Source organism: Hirundo rustica, chromosome 6 (genome assembly GCF_015227805.2).
Source record: "Hirundo rustica isolate bHirRus1 chromosome 6, bHirRus1.pri.v3, whole genome shotgun sequence".
Taxonomy (NCBI): Eukaryota; Metazoa; Chordata; class Aves; order Passeriformes; family Hirundinidae; genus Hirundo; species Hirundo rustica.
In genome coordinates, this window is record NC_053455.1 from 47,561,216 (window position 1) to 47,578,647 (window position 17,432).

A 17,432-nucleotide genomic window follows, 5' to 3' on the forward strand; every position below is an offset into this window, starting at 1 on the left:
AAAGGTGCTTGTAGGTTAGGGAGGTGTGGGAGCATCCTTGGCAGACACTGCGGCTGCACCCAGGTCCTGCAGCCTCCAGCATCCTCTCCCTCTGCAGCCGGGAGTCAATGAAGCTGAACAGCTCAAACACTGCCACTGCAGATCTCTATTAGCTGGTAAATACCCACCAATCTTCTCTCCCTGCAGTACCACCATTTCATAAAACCTTTTCTCTTGCTTAGCACTGAGTTGTTTTGTTTTTAGCATTGCAACCCTAAATTGACTGATACAGTGAGTGAGGGATTAAGGGCATGGTCCTGGACAAAGGTCTCTCCCACAGCTCCTCGGGGCCAACCAGCTGCAGCCTCTGATCTCTGGGGTCACGCGCCCCACCCTGAAACAATGGCCACTTGTTTGGCATTGCTGGCAGAACTCGGCCCTGCAGAGGAGGCAGCTGGCCTGCCTGTGGCTGAGAAGAGTAGGGGCCCACTTCCTTTTCTGGGCCAGGAGGTGTGTCAGAGGGGAACTCAGACACCAGGCAGCTTTGGCTGGAGTTGTGGGGGGTGTTGTTGGAAAGCAATGGTCAGAATCAAGTGCAGGTTCTCAGAGCCTCCTTTGCACTTCTTTTCCCGGAATGGAAAGGTATGAAACCCAGCAGAGTTCAAAGGGAGCCTATCTGTGGTGGTGACACGGCAGTGTGGTCTGCTCCTGCCTTGCCCTGGCCAGCAAAACCTGAACTGGGTATCAGAGAAGCATGCCATGATCGGCCCCAGCAGCTAAACCCTCTTCAGGCTGCAGCAGCTGCACGAGACCCTGGGGCATCAGCAATCCCTTGAAGGAGGGAGATTAAGATGCCTCAGAAAGCCAAAACCTGAGGAGCATCCCAAGCATAAATGAACTTATTACAGATGCCTCTAAGACAGAAACATCAAGTTTGTCCTTGCAGCAGGACATGAAGCTGCAGCAGTCCTTGAAAGAGGGTGTTTTTGATGGCGTATCTTTGGAGCAGGGCAATAAGGAAAGCTTTGATGCTACAAGATTGAACTATGGCCTGAAGCAGCTGTACTTGGCCCTATATGATGCAACCCCACAAGCCTGGAGCTTCCTTCCTTTTTTTCCTATTTTGGGCACGTTTTGCCCTGTCATCCCCCCACTGTGCTGACAGTGCTGGAGTGCATGTGGCACTTTCCCCCTGCCTCAGCATCCCACGCGCTGCAGCGGCTCACGTGGGCCTGTCCCCACCAACCTTGACTCAGGTAATTTCCTCTCGCCCAAAGCGGTGACCAAGCTCCTCTTGGCCCCATCCAGGCATTGGCAAATGCCATGGGTCAGGGTGGTGGAAGATGCCCAGGACCACCATCATCTCCAGCACCGAGTCCGTGTTCCCAACACCAGTTGCCATGGAAGCAGCCGTCTGTGTGTGGCGGGCAGGGCTGGAGGTGGGGGCTTGGCTCACTCTACTGAGCCTGGTGGTATCTGACCTGCACAAAAGTGGGATGAATATCTGCACCTGCTTACTGAGCATGTTTGGAGCATCCCGTAATTAATGTTTGCTCAGCTGACGGCTGCTTAGCATTATTAGCAAATGATGAGTGGCTGATGTTGTTGATGTTGCTACCTCGAAACATCTAATTTCAGCATCTGCACTGAGCAAAAGGGCCAGGGGCCAGACAGCTGGTGCCAAGACCCTGCCAGGCTTTGCTTCTTTGGAAGTGGCTTCCAATCAAATCTGTGCACATGGGCATCCCTGTCCTGCCCTAGCAGCCCCAAGTTTGGACCAACATGGTGGCCCCGATGATGGGAAAGGGACCTCTGCCAGTGGCATGTCAGGGCCAGCAGCTGCCCTTGCTAAGACAAGAAGTGCTGAGTCCCCATGCTCAAGGCAGTGGGAGTGAGCTTGGAGACAGATACAAGGTGACATTCAGGGGCCTAATCCAAAGCCCAAAGAAGGTTTCTTGTGTATTTAAGCCATTTTGATGAATATGCCAGACACCTGATAAATAAATGAATGTGTGTAAAGGAGGACTGAGTTATCCCACCCTTCCTCCCACACTGCTAGACACAGGCATGAGGAACAAGCACTCACACTGGGATGCTTGTTTGTATATTTATTTACTGGGGGGAAAAAGGCTTTGGTCAGAGCAACACTTGTGAAGCCTTTAAAAATAATTATAACAACCCAAAAACTAAGACAGCATCATCTTTATTTCCTCATCCATAATCCTGCTGCCACCTGAGCAGCCAGTTTGTGTTCTTACGAGGCGTTTCTGGACAGCTGGCAGGGATTTGAGGTGCCATGTCCCCAGGCAGCACAGTGGCCTCTAGTGGCAACTCACATCCAGCCCTGGGGAAAGAAACCTGCAGGTGAACCTTGCAGGTTCCTTGTTCCCCAGCAAAATTAAGAACTGAGTCCAAACTGCCAGAGGAGAGGCATCCCTGTTCGGGCTGTGGCACGATGTCAGGCAGTGAACCGAGCACACCCACGTACCCCATAAGCAAAGAGCAGTTGCTCCTGAGACCCCCACCCAGGGCCCTCGAGATCCATTTCAGGTTGGCTGCAGTAGCCAGTCCTGCCCCAGCCCCCGCAGGGCTGGTCCGCAGCCCTGGCCCCGCCACGGCTTGCGCTGCAGGCAGCCCATCTCCAGTGCCCTCTCCTGGTGGGACGCTGGAGCTGTTCCGTCTTCTGCATGGACCTCAGTGCTGGGCTGTAGCCTTGCCCCTGTCTTGCAGCTCCAGGAGCTGTGTGTCCTACAGGTCTGTCTCCTAAAAGCCCTCTGTGAGCAGCGTGCATGCCTAAGGAAAGCTGTCTTGTGCTATAATGTCTTTTATGAGGAGGAATGGCTTGGGCTTTCTTTGTTCAACCCATTCACCCATTTCTAAAATATTTGTAGGTTTTTCACAGATTTGAAGTCTTTCTCACTCTTCTGAGTTCAGCTGGAGCTGCCTGAAGCACTCAATAGCACAACAGTCTCCTTGGGAAACCAAGATGAGTGTGTCTGGTGAGCCAGGGTCTTGAGGGCTCCCTCCCAGGCAAAGATCCTGGGAATAAATAGTAGAATCATAGAATTGTTTGGGTTGGAAGAGAACCTCAAGATCAACCAGTTCCAGCCACCCTGGTGTGAGCAGGGATACCTTCCACTAGACCAGGTTACTCAGAGCTCCATCCAACCTGACCTTTAACACTCCCAGGGATGAGGCATTAACAACTTCCCTGGGCAACCTATTCCAGTGCCTCATCACCCTCATAGTAAAGAATTTCTTTCTAATATCTAATCTAAACCTACCTTTGTTCAGTTTCAAGCCATTCCTCTTTGTCCTGTCACTACATGCTCTTGTAAACAGTCCCTCTCCATCTTTCCTGTAGGCTTCATTTAGATCCTGGAAGGCTGCAGTTAGGTCACCCTGAAGCCTTCTCTTTTCCAGGCTGAACTATCCCATTTCTCTCAGCCCTTCCTCACAGGAGAGGTGCTCTATCCCTTTAATCATCTTGTTTGGCCTCCTCTGGACTCGGCTCAGCAGGCTGATGTCCTTGCTGTGTTGCTCCATCTTGGAGACTGCCTGAGCACAGTCAAAACTAGCATTTTTTTCTTGCTTCCTTCACCTTGTGTGTGTGTGGCATTAGCTTTGCTTATTTCTTTGAGAAAAGTCCCCCGGTCCTACATGGCAAGTATGTGTAGTTCTCAGTGTCACAGCAAGTGTCCTGTCGTCCTGGAGCAGTTTTGTCTTTTGGCTTTATCCAAAGACGTAGAGGACCTCTTATCAGGAGCAGATATACGCATCAAGCTTTGCATGGGAGTCCACGCTCTCGTCCCCCTTGCTGTGCGCTACGAGATCTTTCCTTCTTCACCAGAAGTTTTGCCTCCAGCTGACCCAGTCCCCTGTGTTGCTGGGAGGGAGGACTGCTGGCCTGCAGCCCGTCAGCAGCAGGAGGGGACCCAGGCAGAGGGCACCCCCACATTTTGAGCCCCTTGGATGTTATGAAGCCCATCATCAAAGAAAATGTGAGGCTGGATCTGGGCGAGGATGGGGCCCTTGGGAGCCCCATCCATGAAGAAAGCCTCGTCAATGGGCAGACCCCATTCCCGAAGCGTCTTGATGGCTCGGATGCCCATGTCCCGGCCGCTGCGGGCTGTCACCAGATAGGTGCGGATGGGGGAGTTTTCCTGGCCGAACTTCTTACGCATCTTCCCAAGGTGCATGGCAAAAGCCTTCAGGGGACCCTGGAAGCACAGCAAGACAGTTTGGAGTGTGTGGGAAATAAGGAAACCCCTACTCTGCCAGTAGAAGCCTCTTGTTCCTCTTCCAGGCTTTCTCAGGGCTCTGCAGAGCACACAATATGGGCAATGCTGGGACTTGGGGCTGTGCACTGTGGTCCCTGAGAGGAAGGTGAGCCTTATAGTGCTCATCCTAATCCCAAAGTGCCCAGCAAGGTACATCCCAGCAAGCAGTGCCTCTGGGTCTGAGTCCGGCAGGAATTTGGACAGCAAGAGGTCACAGCCTACAAAAGGTGGTGTTGGGATTAGCCACAATCCTAGATATTTAGGGCTTACTTATAGGAGGTAACAGATCCATTTCCAGTGAGGCTCCAGATCAGGCCCACACCAAGGACTGAGTAGTGGATGCACAGGGAATATGTAAGTATTTCTGCTTTTCTGACTGCTCATGGCAAAGTCCTAGCAGGAGAGATGTCAGAGCCTGTGGGTGCCCATGGAAGTGAGGTGGCATGCTCACCTCTCCTATGGGGATGGCCTCCATTGCCCGCTCATACTGCACTGCCCCTTCCAGGCCCTGCTCCTGGAAGATCTGGTCTGTCTCATCAGAGAAGAGCACGGCATCCCCATCAAACACCACACGGAGTGGAGTGCTGGGGGCCTGCACCTCTTGCTGGAAGACAAGCGCTGCTGAGACCCCTGTGAGACAGAGCAAGGTGAAGTCAGGAGGGACACCCCTCCCTAGGGCAGCTCATGCATAGCCAGTTGCTCCTCAGGCATCTGCTGCAGCCCTGTCCCACATCACCATGCCAGGGCCTCCAAGTCAGGGAGCTTTCTCGGGGAGTCAGCCCAGCCTTTCCATGGCTGTGTTATCCCCTGAGAAAGTACTGCTGATCAGAAACCAAGGTCTGGGGAGATACTGAAGTGTGGTAAGAGATGGTGGGCGGTTGTCAAGGCATGAGCAGCCCTCCTCCTGGTGCTTGCTCACCCTGCCAAGCCTCAATCTTTAATACCCAGATTTAGCACTCTGTGGTGTGAATAATATGGGCTGACATCTCCATTGATTGCGGTAATTGGCTTAATTACAGTCACTTCCTACAAGCTGCTCCCTGCCCACCCTCGTACGTGGACCCAGGCTCCCTTATGGGAGACACTTGTCAGGGCAATGATTCTCTCCAGGAGGTTCCAGGAATGTGCTGTGTAGTGAAGGAAAGTCCAGGCTGCAGATGGCTTGCTCCTGACCTTGAAGGACAGTGGCCAGCTGATGTGCTCATACCCAAGTGAATTAATTAAGAAGATGATTAACCCCATTAGAGAAGTTGGGGAGACTGCTCTCCCTCTGATTGAGGTCAGGCACGTGCTTACGTCTATCAATAAGTGCACACAGAAACTCTGCATGTACCAAGACAGCAAATTTCTGTGGTATTCTCACAAAGTCCTGGGAATCACTGATAAACTCTCCTAGATGAATGGAATTGCATCTTTCTTTAGAAAGGATTAAATGTCAGGCAGGGAATGACCAGCCCATGGCAGAACTGTGTCCAGAATGATGCATAATGCACATAATGTGATTTGTGAGGGCATCTGAGCAAGCCTGGTGTATTTGCAGGCTACTGGTAAGGACAGAAGAGGAGCTTGAACTGTTCAGAACTGTACTGGTAATCAATGTGGCATCCACTCCTTGTCCCTGTGAAAGCAAAGGCTCTGGTGTTGTCTGTTGGTACTGAGCTGCTTGTAAAGAGTGTGGTGGGTTTGGGGATGTGGGATGGAGGGGAGAACACACCTCTCCGGAGGGCATTGCAGACATCTGTCCTGTCAGCTGAGAGAAACAGCTTGACACCGTGGGACTTCAGGTACTGTGTGGAGTCCTCGTCACTGACGAAGCAGAACTTGGAGATCTCCAGGCCTTGAGGACAAGGTAGTTGAGTGAAATCTTACAGAGCAACATCCTCCTCACTGCCCCTCACTCCCTCCCTGGTTCTTGGTGTGCTTTGCTGCAAGAGCTCAGGGCAATGAATTTCCCACTGGTGTGTGGATAACCTGCCTGTGTTCTTTCTGCATCTTCTTGACCTGTTGTTGCTCCTATAGAACTGCAGAGTGCAGTTAAATATTGCCTCCATCCCTCCCTTAAATGAGCATTTTTCCTGACACCACTCTGGGATTTAGGGTGGGTTTTTTAAACAACTTTTTTTTTTTTTTTTTTCAGTACCTGCCTGGACATGCCTGGGCCGTGCAAAATGCTGCCAGACTTCCTAGTGTGAAAGATATGGCTGAAGGGAGCTGGGCTCCAGGAGAACCCCCTCCCCTTTTCCTCTCATATCCCCTGTCTCTCTGTTTGTCCCTGATGATCCATTGTGGAGCCTGATTTGCTCTGCAGCCTCCCAGGGGAATCAGGCATCGCCAGGGATGGGTCCCCCTTACCGTAGTGCTTGGCGCTGTTGATGATGCGCACGCCGCTCTCTGGGCTGTTGTTGGAGAGCACCAGGATGTCAAAGAGGTCCCTCTCATCTGGGTTGCTCTCCAGGATCTTCTTGTTAACATACTGCGCTGCCTGTGAGGAGATGGGACTCTCTTAAAGAGGCATGACTGCAGTACCTTTGCAGGGGCTCTTTTGCAGATAAGGTTAGTGGTCTGTGCTGCATCTGTCAGCTGTGGCAAGGCTGGCATGTTATGGAGAGCCAGACAGAGCAACCACCCTGGAAAAGCTGCAGGGGAGATGGACTGGACAGGAGCATAGGTCTCAATGTCCTGCAATGAGGCCAAGAGATCAGGACAGGCATAACTACACCCTGTGATGGGAGTTGAGACTTAAAGCTGGGAAAGCTGAGCATTCACCCCATCCTGTGAGTGTCTGCACATGCCCCTAGCCAGGTGTGGGGCTCACCTGGATGAAGGCAAAGGCTGTGCCTGGTGGCAGGGGCTTGTCTTGGTTGGCCTGCTGGTGCCTTGTGTACTCCTCCTTGCCCTTCTCCAGGTAGAGATTGTGCTCCTCCTCCAGGCTGAAGATGGCTCTGGTGGTCACAGCAATGACCAGTGCCGTGCTGGGGTCTTTCTGCAGGACAGGGAGGAAAGAGGAGTCAGGGAACAGCAGAGAAGGAGCTTGTGGAGGTGGGGTGAGCAGGGGGCACCAACCAGAGTGGTAGGGTTGGGCGCTACAGGTGTCACCCCTGTGTCACAGTTCCTCATGCCAGAGGTACCACACCCAGTCTTCATTTTCAGGCCACCAAGAATGGGGCTGGCAGTTGTGAAACCCTAACCTATCTGATAAGTGTCACATGCTCCACGGACAGCTCACACAGAGGGGATTGCTTCATAATTTTATTGTTTGTGGGCACAGGATAGCCACAGTTATGTTTCTGCTGTGTTTCTCTGCACATACTGGTGGTATTACCCTTCATTTGTGTCTGTTATGGGTAGTCGAATAAAGTCTCTGTGTATGTAGAGAAACTGCTGCTTTTTCCCTGCCTGCTCCAAAATTTAAGTGTGAGCAAATGTACCTGTCCAGTCCATGCAACTGGAAATCACATGGATTTCACTGGGACCAGGTGTCCAGCAGCCCTGGGACAGCCACTTCTGCTGAAACCTGGGCATGAGCAATTCAGGCCACCACAGTTCTGGGTTGTGGTGTGTTCTCTTTTGTAGTGGCATTTCAAAACTTGGTTTGGAAATACAGGATGTGTGTTTTGTAATGAACAGCCTTTTACCTGTTTTACATTGGTGTTTATGACTGTGCTTTTTGGCTCTGCCATCTTCAGCTCTCAGCCTTTAAGAGAAAATATAATATTAAACTGACAGATTATAACACAGTCAATCTATAGTCAATCTAGAGAGAGGAAAGAGTGGAAAGAAGACAGGAAACGTCATACACACCAACTACAGCAGCCCAAATGAACCCGTTTCTGCTGACAGCATCTTTGCTCCAAGAAAAACTGTTCTAATAGTCCCATTAAATGTGCCGGAAAAGTGGCTTTTCAAACAGAGATCACTACTTTATTTCTACTTTCGTTTTTCTCAAAGAGAATTATTCTCTGTGTGGAACTGCTGAAAGCAGTTGTGGAGCTCATTACCAAGAAAAATAAGGCTGTCTTTAAAAGCCAAAATAGGTTAGATCTTATAGGTAGGTTTCTAGTTCACATCCTTGTTGCCCTTTTTGCCACTTTTGCTTGAATGGTGAATTTGTATCTACAAATGAAAGAGTTCACTGCATCAGCAGCTCATTTGCTGATGTAAAAGGCCAGAGTAAGTAGAGGTGTGCGGTGAGGGTTTGGATAAAGGCTGAGACCCCTGCCCCTCCACAGCCCTGTGAGCCAGTCAGGCCCTACCTGATTACTGTACTGGGGGGCTGTGCAAACAGGGAGCAAAGCCAACATGCAGTGTAAAGGACAAGTCAGGGTCTCCACAGAGATCTGTCTTTTGCCCCAGTTTTATTTAATTAATGTTTATTGTTCAGGGACTGCAAAATGTTGCCTGGGCCAGTAGGCAACATGCTTGGCTGATGCCAGCCGTGAGAGCTACAGCCTTGCCATGGGGGGCTCAGTGCTTGCTGTCCACTCCCCGACTGCCCGAGGAATACAAAGTCCTGCAGCAGGGCTACTCCCCCAGCCAGGGCTGCCTGGAAAGCCAGGAGATGCTGAGCACACCTCTGCTTCCTCCACCCCATGCTGGGAAGGGGTCTCCTCCCAGGGAGGGTGGCAAACACCAGCCCAGCTGCGCAGGCAGAAGCTTTCCTCTGACATAATCTCAGCCAAGTATTCTCTGAAAGTCAAAATTAGATGCAAGGAGGCAACGGAGCTGAGCAGCCCTTCCTGGTGGGAGAATCCACCTCTAATTTCTGCTTCGTTTTTCCAAGCACTGCAAGCCAAGCCCTACTTCTCCTTTCCATCTCCCTGCCCCAATAACCCGCAGCGCCGTTCGCATACGGACACACGGATCTGCACCGGCACACGTCTCGCCGCGGGAGCCCGGGAAAACATTCCAGGCGGGTGCTGCTGGTCCCCGCAGCTCTTCCCAGGGCTGCCTGGCAGGGAGCAGATGTTATTCCCGGCACACGGACGGGGCTCTGCTAGAGAGAAAAGCCCGAACTCACCCCGAGCGCTGCCTCTGCTCCCCGGCACAGCCTGTCCAGCGGCAGCATCCCAACCCTGCCCTAGGCGCCGGTGTTTATATTTCCCCCTGCCCGCGCTGCAGGAAGCCGGCAGCAGCCGGGATGGGGCGCAGCTCCGCTCCCCGGCGTGCTGGGATTTGTAGGCAGCCAGCCGGCTGGCGTCGTGCCCGGGCCAGACTGCATTTCCCAGCTGGCATTGCACAGGACCACGGTCACCTGGGCCTGGCTTCGGACGCACCGCGGTCACCCTGGGGAGGGGACTCGGCGCTTGTGCTAGCGGCTGATCGCTGTCCACAGGCCGTGAGGTCTTATTTCTGCAGCTGGCGTATTTATAGCAGGACTAGCGCGCCTCTAGTCCTCTCATTTCGCAGCCCCTGAATGGTATTTTTGACCGAAAAAAGTAGTGGTACCTGGTCCGGAGTGACGCACAGCATATGCAGGGATGCAGGGAGCAGAGGCAGGTGCAGAGCGTGTCAGGGTGCAGCGCGTTTGCAGTTCTGCTGTAATGGTTTTTGATCTCTTTTCCCTTCATTCCTGAAAGCCATGTCTCACATGCTGTCCTGAGCAGGGTTGATTTTGGGGCTATGATTTTACTTTTCTGGGTAGGCTGTGTGGCACCAGCCCTGTGGGGGCTCATGGTGCCAGGATAGTTCAACACTCCTTTTCTGTCCAAGAGTGTGACTGTCAAGGATTGGGGGGTGGGGGAGAGGATAAGGGGAGGGGGGCTGACACAGGACCATACTGCAGCTTTTCCCTTGCCCTGCTGCTGGAACAAGGACCACTGCTGCTGCCTGCCCAACCTGGCTCCTGCCAATGGAGACCAAACTCACCTGCACTAAGGCCCAGCAGTTGTCCCCCTGCATGACACCAGGCTATCACCAGGATCACCAAATCTCTTCCCAAAATGTGGGAACCCACCAGGGTCCCATGCAGCTTGGTCTCATTGAGGTCACAATGATTTTGGTTGGAAGAGTCCTAAAGATCATCTAGTTCCAACCCCTTCCACCATGGCCAGGAATGCCACTCATCAGATCAGCTTGTTCAGGGCCCCATCCCACTTGGCCTTCAACTCCTCCAGGGATGAGGCCACAACTTCTCTGGGCAATGTGTTCCAGTGCCTCATTACCATCTGAGTAAAGAATTTCTTCCTAAGATCTGAATCTCTTCTCTTTTAGCTGTCTCTAGCAAACAACCTGTTGAAAAGGCTATTTATATGCTCAGCTTTTAGTGTGCATATGCAGACCCCCTTTCCCTGAAGTATTTTAATATTCCCCATTCCTCCATCCCCATAATGCAATTCTCTTGCGCATCCCTTGGGACTTCCAGTTTAGAGCAAAAAGTTCCCCCAGATGTTTGCTGCAGCGTCATTCCTGCAGCATCATTCCTGCATCTCCTGCTCCAGGAGATGGTGCTTCTCTGAGCAGCAGGAGTGCAAGGCCCTTTTGAGTGTGCCTGTTTTTTGGGTGGCTGAGGGGCAGCCCTAGTCCCTTCTCCTGTGGCTAGGCACCCACTATGTCAATGCCTAGGTGGCCACATGAAAATCTGGAAGGAATGTGAGTCGGGGTGGTGGGGCAGAGCTGGGACAGGTCTGGTTTCTGGGGCATCTCCTCCCATCACTACATCAGCCATTAGACACTGTCAGTTTTGCAGTATTGCTCCCTGCTTCTGACACCCCCCCAAATTTACATGGCGATAAGGCAGGCTTTGGGCAGACTGCTGAACTGGCAGCAAAGGAAAATGTTTACAAGCATAAATTTAATGCAATAGAAGCCTATGAAATTGCTCCTGGCTGTGTGCCTGGTGCTTCTCTTGGTGGTGGATGATGAAACCACCCAAGCAGTATCCCCTTGTCCTGTCTGTCCTCCCTGTCGTGTTGCAGCAGAGCATTCCTGTTCATCCATACACACATTTTGCTGGCCCTCACACAGTGCATGCCCTGTGGGCCAAGGAGCTGGGCTTCCCAAATGCGGAGCTCACCAGGGATGGATGCACTCATGCACCCGTTCCCTTGAAAATGTCCATTCCCTTGTGCTAAGTGCCTGCAGCCACACGGTCTAGCCCAGCATTGCTGCAGGGATAACTTGCAGAAGCAAATTTCCCAGTGCATGGAGCTGGGCAGCAATGTCCTCCAGCTTCTTGCAGACAGGAGGGCAGGTTTTGCTTCCTGGTCCAGCAGGGAGTTCCCTGCTGGCTTTTCACCTGCATGAACGCTGCTTGGGTCAGCAGTGAGGTGGGGCTGGCGGAGCTGCTGGGGCCACCCGGTTCCTGAGCTGGCAAAGCAGACTTTCCTGTTTTGGCTGTGCAGCGCAGCCACTATCCCTTCTGCACCCTCTGCTTCATGTCCGGTGGGGTCCCATCTCAGCCCACAGCATGTCCCTGCCACACGTGGTGGCTTGACGGGAGCCTGCACAGCAGGGAGAGCAGACTGACGCTGGGAAGGATACCTCGGTAAGTCTGGATTTGGGAACCCGGTCGGCACAGGGTGGGAGCGAGAGTCAGGGTTCCCCCAGCCCCTTTTCCAGGAACATGGATGCTCGATGCTCCTAGCAAACTGCCCCCTGAGACTATGCCTCCTGTGCCAGACCGCAGCAGGGCTGTCCCCATTGTTCCCAAAGTGGTGGCTCAGTTCATGCTCAGTTCATTCTTGAGGGTTGGGATAAAGGTGTGGGATTTTTTTGTTTGTTTGTTTATTTTTAAAAATTGTTTGTTTGTTTTTTGTTTTATTTTGTTTTATATTAGGGTCAATGTTAGACTAATGTGACAGAGCCTGTGGCTAGCAAAAAGTACTGAAAGTACTGACACTCATAATTCTGTGCTGGATGGGTGTCTGCTCGCCTGTGCTGTCCTGTCCACCCTTCACTCCAGAGCTGCAGCCTGGCACCTCTAAAACACATGAGCGATGTTTTGGGTGTCCAATGACACAGAAGTCCCAGGTGGCCCTGGACAAGTAATTTAACCTGCACCTCATTGTCCCAGCAATGATGTGGCAGGGATGACAGCAATTCCCACCTCTCTCCAGCCCTATGCCCACATGCAGCAGAGCACACTACTGGAAAAAAGAAAGGGTTCTTGCTGGCTTCGCCAGCTCAGAGAAGGGAAGTACAGACGTGGTTTCCTCCTCCCCGGGAAGATTCCCATGCAGGGAGTACCTTGGGATGGGCAGGGCGTGGGCAGAGTGTAGGCAGAGCGAGCTGGGGTTGGCTGCTTGAGCAGGGACCCACTGGCACGCAGGGCAGGAGGCTGGGGCAGCAGCAGGCACACACCTGCCAGCCCGGGCACCGGGGCTGGGTGCCACCCGTGCCGTGGTGGCTGCAGACCTGCTCACGGCGCAGCACGGCTGCGGGCACACCTGGCCTGGTGACGCGAAAAGAATTTGGCCGTGAGGAAGCGTTCATGCTAGAATAAGAGTTTGTCACGGGGAAAGCAGTGCTGTAAACCATACTGCTTTAAATTTGAAGCCTTCCCTCAGGCTGTGTCGGCGTTGCCATGTGCACAGGCTGAGCTCACGGAAAGTTTCCGAGCCGGTGTGGTCCCAGCACTGTCACCAGCAACGAGGGCACCAGCCCTGTGGCAAGTCCAGGAGCCAACCTTCCGGCTCCTCAGCCCTGTGACAAGAGGGAAAATAGACAAAAAGGGGTGTTAGTTGATGATGGAGCTTTCCTGGAGCCGAGCAAACCCTTCAGCTCACCCTGCCTGGACAGGGAGGAGCCAGCAGAAAACAGTTCTTGGTTTTTGCCCCCTACAGCCAAGAGATTCCTCTTCTCAAAACGCCCCGGACCCCCCAGTCTCTCTCCTTCCGGCAGGCAGACTTGCAAGGAAGTGAAGGAGAAGGCTGTATGGGAGGGGCCGGCTGGCACAGAGCCCTCCCTGCCAGCGGCTCCCTCCCGCTCCATTTCACATCTCACCGTCAATGTGGGCAAGCTCCAATCGCTTACCCTGGGCTCTATATATTAATTGTGTTTGCTCTCATTAGGGCGCTGGGCTATGGGCAGCACACGTGCTACCAGAGAGGAAATCCCCACCCTGTTATTTTTGCCTGTGTTCCCAGGTCACTCCAGATTAGCCATGGCAGTGGCAGCCAGGAAAGGCAGAACTACAACCTCCCCACACATCAGCATCACCACCACACCTTGGCCAGGCTCCCTGGACAGCTGGTTTAGTTGGATCCCGTGTGAGTACAGCGTCTCTTGGCCACCTCTCCCAGGCAGCATTACCTGGTGGGGCTGCTGGACTCTGAGGCTGTGTATTCACTTCACCCTCCCTTCAAATTACATTTTCTAATGGGCTCCATCAGGGTGGGATTACTGTAGAGTGGTGATACCACGCTGCTTCAGGAGCAGAGAATATCTTTGCTACCCATTTGGGGATTGGTCTTCAGCCACAGTCTCCCTGCATGGGGCCTATCCAGGATTCTAGGGGCACTTTTGAAAGTACAACTGCTTAATGCTGAAGCACCAGGAAGGTATTTGAATGTACTCTGTATGTTTTGCTCGGTTTAAACTCTTCTATCCAACATCTGCTCCCTGAACATCGCACCAGTACCCAAATGGGCGCTCATCACTGTGGCTGTGGCAGGGGCCATTCTCCTCCTTCTCTTCCTCATCTGCATCGTCAAGTGCTGCTGTAGCAAGAAGAAGCCCAAGAAGAAGGAGAGGATCGGCTTGTGTGCCGTCAGCAACTCCACCATGACCAACCTTGTGCGTCCTGCCTTCCCCTCAATCCCTCCTCCCTCATCCCTGAGGGGTTTGCTGCTGCACTGCCCAGCCCCAGGGATGGTGGGAGCACAGCATGGCAGGGACATGGCTGAGTGCACCCTGAGGGTAATGTTGCTCTCTGCCACAGGTCCAGCCTGAGATGGAGGACCTGGAGCAGGAAGTAGAGCAGAAGAGGCGAGGAAAGCTGCAGTACTCCCTGGAGTACAACTTCCGCATGCAGGAGGTGAGGATGCTCATGGCCATGGCACAGCAGGGAAAAAAGCACGCTCTTGCATGGTCACTCTTTGCTTCCCACTGAGGTGGATGTAACCTCTCCCACCTGCCTGCAGTCTGCCAGCTCTCATGCCTGCACGGTGTGAAGGCATTCCTTACTGTTGCACTCACTTCCCACTGAGCCCCCAGCTGCCTGACCCCATCCTCCTCCAGCCAGTGACCTTGTGCCTCACTCCTCTCCAGCTGAAAGTTGGCGTGAAGCGGGCAGTTGAGCTGAAGGCCATGGACAGCGGAGGCACGTCTGATCCATATGTGATTGTCTACCTAACGTCTGATGTGAAGAGGAGATATGAGACCAAGGTTTACCGCAAGACCCTGAACCCCATTTTCAACGAGAGCTTTGCTTTCCAGGTACAAACTAAAGCCAATGATGTTTTTTTGGTTGTATCAAGAGTGTTGCATAGACACTGCTCCTTGGGCAAAAACCTCTTCAGACCAGGAAATGCTTGTGCAGTCAGGACTGGGAAATGTGAGAGAGGAATACCCTCATGGGGCAGGGCTGCCACTGAGGAGTGAGTCCAGGCTTTTGGGTCCTCCCCTGCAGGTACCCCAGGCTGAGGTGTCTGAATCCACACTGGTGATGCAGATCTATGACTTCAACCGCTTTGCCAAGCATGACATCATTGGTGAGGTTCGGCTGCCCCTGGCCAGTGTCAACCTGCAGCATGTCATCGAGCAGTGGAGTGACCTGGTGGTGGCCAGTAAAGTGGAGGTTGGTCCTGGGGGTGGGAAACTCTGCTGGGAGGAATGTGCTCTTGCTTGGCTTGCCACTGCCCCAAGAAGCAAGCCCTTAGGGGCAAGCATGAGAGTTTGTGTTTCCCTCTCAGGAAACCTGGGGCCAGCCTGGTGCTCCAGCCTCAGGTGAGCTGGCTCCTCTGCCTGGCACTAATTACTGGCATCTCTCCATTAGGAAGAGCATCTGGGTGAGATCTGCTTCTCACTGCGCTACGTCCCCAGCACTGGCAAGCTGACAGTGCTCATCTTGGAAGCCAAGCAGCTGAAGCGGATGGACTCTAATGGACTCTCAGGTCAGTGGGGGCTGCCTGTGCTCAGACCTTCCTACTCCTGCCAAGAGCTGCAAAGCTTTGAAAACTCTTGGTGTTAGGACCTGCTTCCTGCTGCCACCACCTTATTCAGCCCTTGGCTGACTCCCAGCCTCCCCTAGCACAAAGACTCCATCTTTGGGCAGTACTGGAGGTGTCTCCCATGAGGAGATGTCATGGCTGGATTGTACAGGGAGCTTGGCAGGAGGAAGTGAGCTCTGGGGTGGCTGTCTCACCATGAGGAGTGACAAGTGGGATGCCATGGTCTCCTTGGGAAAGGCTCAGGAAAACTGTTTTGCGGCTGAGTTCTTCAGTCAAAAACTATCCCTTATGCCAGGTGTGCCCTCTCTCTCTTCAGATCCTTTTGTTAAGGTGCATCTCATACTGAACAGGAAGAAATGGAAGAAAAAAAGGACAAGTGTGAAGAAAAACACCTTAAACCCTTACTTCAATGAGGTGTTTGTTTTTGAGGTGCCTTTCAGTCAGATCCAGGTGGGTTTCCCTGAAGTGCTCGGGGCTGAGCAGGTCCCCACTGCAGCAACCCCCTTCCCACTGACTCTCTTTCTTGTGTCCTCCCCAGAATGTGGATGTGGTCATCTCCGTCTGGGATCATGACAAAGTGACCAAGAATGAACTCATTGGCAAACTCTTCCTGGGCTGCCGAGCCACAGGCAACCAGCTGCGGCACTGGTCCGACATGCTGTCTAACCCGCGCCGGCCCCTCGCCCAGTGGCACATCCTACAGCCCCCAGAGGTGGTAGACAAAGCCCTGGGACTAAAGTCCCACCTCAAGCTGCCCCTGCACTCCAGATAGTGGGGGTCTCCTTCTCTGCCCAGGGAGCAGGATGGTGAGCTTGTGGAGGAGTGAGGGGCTTCTGCTCAGCAAGCTGTAGATGTGCTGGTCTCGGCTCATTGTCAGCAAAGAGAGGACTGGGACTCCTTCTGGCCAAGAGATGATCTGGCTGCTGGTGCAGCTCGTGCTCTGTGTAAAGCCTGGGACAGAGCAGCTCAGCATCCCAGGGCCAGGCTGGATGTGGAGCAGAGGGTGTTAGAGGGGATGGCATGGGTGCAGGAACCAGCTCATCCCAACTGCTCATGGGCTGCGGGGGTGGGGGGGAAATACACAGAGCTTCGGGCTCATGCAAAACAGAGTCCATTGATATTTATAAAGCAGAGGGTTAACATGCCAGAGGCATGGGTGGGAAGTTCCTTTAGTTGTGAATAACTTGTCAAGAAGCGTGTTCTTGGAAAGGCTTCATGTGTCCTGTGAAGGCTTTTAAACAAGAACAAGGTATTGAAGAATGTAAGAGGCTTGAGAGAGGGGAAACAGGTGGGTGAGGAAGGTGTTGGAAATATCAGACTTGCTCTTTAGTGCCTCTGCAATGTGTACTCTGTGTCCTGGCTAGAGACTAAATGAGAAGCAATGTGGCTTCACGCTTAGCCCATTCTCAGCCCATGATGATTTGTGCACACTAAGATGTGACTCAGGCTCTGGGACTCACCAGCGACCATCCCCATGGACCACATGGATGAAGATGCATAGTGTCAGCTCCATTCACCTCACATGGTGAATGTGAGTGCCACAGGAGTGGCACAGCAAGGTTTGCACCTCGGTCCTGCCAGGGTGGAGGGGCTGAGGCTCTTGCTTTCACACTGTGATCACACCACCCTGGTAAAGGCTGGATTGCATCCCTCACGTCACTTCTGGGCAGGTTTCACATTTAATCTGGGAGGTTTTTTGTGGCCACATGTCCTGCCCCACCCTGCTTTGTGAGGCCTTGGTGTGGGGACTATGTAAGTAAAGATCTCTCCTAGAAGGATGAGGGCATAGGAGTGGTGCCCCTACGTGCCCCTGAGTTTGCTGCAGTTTGGAGTGACTCCAGAGGAGCTTCTCTGAGCCATCTGCAGGAGGAAGCTCCCTCGACTGGGCTAGAGGAGGGGGGAATTACTGCTGTTCTAAAATTCTTCTGCTACAAAGTGGCCACAGGACACAAGACCTAGGCTCATGCTGTGGAATTTTGGCCCCAAAGACAGAAGTCTTTTTCACCACAGGGAGCTGCAGGCACAGTGCTAATAGCTATTGCCTGAGCTCTGGAGGGGAGAGAGC

General features: G+C 53.0%; 2 protein-coding genes across 2 annotated transcripts; one reads left to right on the top strand and one right to left on the bottom strand.

Annotated features, from left to right (window-relative positions):
• Positions 1 to 2,108: 2,108 nt before the first annotated feature.
• Positions 2,109 to 9,426, bottom strand: LOC120754769 (cytosolic 5'-nucleotidase 1A-like). Its single transcript, XM_040068744.2, has 7 exons — positions 9,277 to 9,426; positions 7,895 to 7,953; positions 7,075 to 7,242; positions 6,612 to 6,741; positions 5,974 to 6,096; positions 4,711 to 4,889; positions 2,109 to 4,199 (listed from the first exon to the last, which is right to left on the bottom strand). Exons 2-7 carry the CDS (start codon positions 7,937 to 7,939, stop codon positions 3,897 to 3,899), a joined length of 948 nt encoding a protein of 315 aa, XP_039924678.1. The 5' UTR covers positions 7,940 to 7,953; positions 9,277 to 9,426; the 3' UTR covers positions 2,109 to 3,896.
• Positions 9,427 to 13,350: 3,924 nt separating this feature from the next.
• Positions 13,351 to 16,139, top strand: SYT8 (synaptotagmin 8). Its single transcript, XM_040067771.1, has 8 exons — positions 13,351 to 13,465; positions 13,834 to 13,991; positions 14,137 to 14,232; positions 14,466 to 14,633; positions 14,827 to 14,994; positions 15,193 to 15,310; positions 15,684 to 15,817; positions 15,906 to 16,139. The coding sequence occupies exons 1-8, from the start codon at positions 13,360 to 13,362 to the stop codon at positions 16,137 to 16,139; spliced, it is 1,182 nt and encodes a 393-aa protein (XP_039923705.1). The 5' UTR covers positions 13,351 to 13,359.
• Positions 16,140 to 17,432: the final 1,293 nt, after the last annotated feature.

Coding starts and splice junctions, on each gene's coding strand:
- SYT8 (XM_040067771.1), top strand. CDS start 13,360: ATGGCAGTGGCAGCCAGGAAAGGCAGAACTACAACCTCCCCACACATC. Junction 13,992..14,136: donor ACTCCACCATGACCAACCTT/GTGCGTCCTGCC, acceptor TCTCTGCCACAG/GTCCAGCCTGAGATGGAGGA. Junction 15,311..15,683: donor GGACTCTAATGGACTCTCAG/GTCAGTGGGGGC, acceptor CTCTCTCTTCAG/ATCCTTTTGTTAAGGTGCAT.
- LOC120754769 (XM_040068744.2), bottom strand. CDS start 7,939: ATGGCAGAGCCAAAAAGCACAGTCATAAACACCAATGTAAAACAG. Junction 6,097..6,611: donor CAACAGCGCCAAGCACTACG/GTAAGGGGGACC, acceptor CTTGTCCTCAAG/GCCTGGAGATCTCCAAGTTC. Junction 4,890..5,973: donor CTGCAATGCCCTCCGGAGAG/GTGTGTTCTCCC, acceptor TCTGTCTCACAG/GGGTCTCAGCAGCGCTTGTC.